Raw genomic sequence first — 2477 nt, forward strand, 5'->3', positions numbered from 1 at the left:
ACAGAAGTTTCCGAACAATTTCACGTCATTTTCCATTTTCCATGCAGTAAAATTAGGAATTTGTTGTTGTTGAGCAGAGAGAGGTTAATGAAAGTTTAGGCTCCACTCTCAACCTCACTATTTTCCTCAAGTTTCAAGGATAGAAAAGCTTGCATCTGATCAAATTTGAGCATGGATATTTATTTTTAACCTTTTAACCAAGGTGAACCATCCCAGATCTGATTCATTGTTATTGTTTATGTAAAACATGTGTTTGTACGCTGAAGTGAGCATGACGGATGTCTTGCTGTTCCACTGTCCGCCTCTTTAGTCAAATTGAATTGTGGCCACTCCACCTCGATCCCTTGTGCTGACGGGCTGTGTTGTGGTGTGTTTGTGTGTGTGTTTGTCTTCTCTTATTGCAGATATCGGTTACGAGTCTCTGATCAACCTGATGTTGAAGGATCTGTTTAAGCTTCTGGTGGCCTGTGTGTCTGAACCTGCAGAAACCATCTCCAGAGTGGGCTGCTCCTGCATCCGGTGAGGACACATAACTCCTTATCTTCTTTGGGAGTTGTCAGTTATACATCTATCACCACAGTGAAACGATCAAAATCATATATTAGGATTAGGATAGCATGTTTTAAATTGCAAGAGCCAAGATTTTACTGATTACCTAAATTATTAACAACTCTTTGCTGTTGTCTGGTTATTGTGCTCTGTATGCTGGTGTACTGTTTACTGTCAGCCAAAGTTTGACAAATGTTGGACTTTTGTCTTTCTAACGACAAATGAGGGGTCAGTCTTTGTCTATATAAATCATAAAAAAGAATTGCAATTTAAAATGCAACTGGAATATTAGCTAGAAAAATTGTAATTGGATGGTACGGAGAGGGAATTCTGGGATTTAAGGGCCAAATTCTTAGAAGTCTGAAAGAATAAGGGGCTTGTAATATTTATATTTTTCTTACTGTTAGGAAATCCCATGAAAAGACTAAAACCAACAACACATTTATCCAAGTAACAACCATTGTCTGTGTATCCAAAGCCTGCCATGTCTTCTACATCTGTCCCATAGACCTCAACTGTTGTTAAAAACACACCAATGAGCCACACTGTTCCTTCATTACCACACCTTCAAGCACTCACTATAGTTTATTCTGACTCAATCCCACATACACTATCCTGCTGTACGGAATACTCACTGGAGCACCAAATGTGGTTTAATCCGCCACTGAAAATAGTCCCCATCAAACGCATTATTTTAGCCCAGTTTGAGTAATGTCTGCTGAAAACTACAGGGCCCAGCTGTTTTAGGACATTGCTGAGCCTTTTTAGAAAATAAACTTTATATATGTGAGGAATTTTTTAAGATTTACGTCTTTAGTAGGAACCAATGGGCTTGCAGCTCAGCGTCACAAACACGGAAATCAGGAGGTTGTTGATTAAAGATTAATTTCTTCTGACCTAAACACTGTTGTTTCTTTTGTTCTGTTTCTCTCCAGGTATGTTTTGGTCACAGTGGGTCCAGTGTTCACAGAGGAAATGTGGAGGTTGGCCTGCTGTGCTCTGCAGGACGCTTTCTCTGCTACCTTAGAGCCTGTCAAGGTACGCACACACAGACTGCCTCACACAATTGCATGTTAATACCAAGTGGTGCTTAGAGATAAAATGTCACATGTCAGCAGACACGCAAATGAAAACAGAAGGAAAAATATACAGATACAAAAATGTACAAATATACACATATAGAAGCAAACTCTCTCTCACACTCAACAGGCCACTCCACTGTAGTAAACACAATAATCCATCCCCAATCTGAAGCTGCTGGTTGGGACAGAAGTAATCTAAAAGCCTTTGCTGTTAATACTGTCAACATGCTGACACTCCATGTTAAGCTTGATAACCCCAGTTAACCTCACACACACACCGACAGTGTGACGAGTCCTGCAGCTGTGAGCAGCAACGGTGAGTCTCCCAACGGTGGCAGTCTTATTCTGCTCCACCTGTCATCTCTCTGTTAAACTGGTTCAACTGGGAGAAGCAAGAAACAATGCTGCTTTGCAGCTTTTTTCCTTTCTTCGTCTGATGACTACTACTGTAGACTACTAACATACTACAGTTGATACCACATTTCTCCAAAAGTAAGATTTGCAGATCTGAACTGAATACCGCATACCTTCCAAACATGTAAGAGAAATAACGGTGGCCTTAAAAATGCTAAAGACCCAATCTAGAGCCAGTGTTTGCTTTGTCCGTTCTGGGCTACTGTAGAAATATGGTGATTCAGTATGGAGGACTCTGTAGAAGAGGACGCACTCCATCTGTAGATAAAAACAGCTCATTCTTGGGTAACGAAAACACAATGATTCTTTTTTTCTGTTTCTGTCAATAAGTCCTCTTATATGTACACACTGGACCTTTAAATGACAAAGTATGAATTACAGTGACATGTTTAAAGTTTGAATACACTTACACAAGTAATTTCCCCACGGGGA

General features: G+C 40.1%; 1 protein-coding gene across 1 annotated transcript in view; it reads left to right on the plus strand.

Moving 5' to 3' along the window:
• Positions 1 to 2477, plus strand: part of arfgef3 (ARFGEF family member 3) — a gene marked incomplete in the record, with an annotated part of 37362 nt that overhangs the window by 196 nt on the left and 34689 nt on the right. Inside the window, 2 exon segments of the mRNA XM_035663853.1 lie at positions 405 to 519; positions 1485 to 1587. Of these exon segments, the coding sequence (XP_035519746.1) occupies positions 405 to 519; positions 1485 to 1587 (218 nt within the window).

The sequence above is a fragment of the Morone saxatilis genome, unplaced genomic scaffold (assembly GCF_004916995.1).
Source record: "Morone saxatilis isolate NCDOM2014 unplaced genomic scaffold, NCSU_SB_2.0 Contig19, whole genome shotgun sequence".
In the NCBI taxonomy this organism is placed as follows: domain Eukaryota; kingdom Metazoa; phylum Chordata; class Actinopteri; family Moronidae; genus Morone; species Morone saxatilis.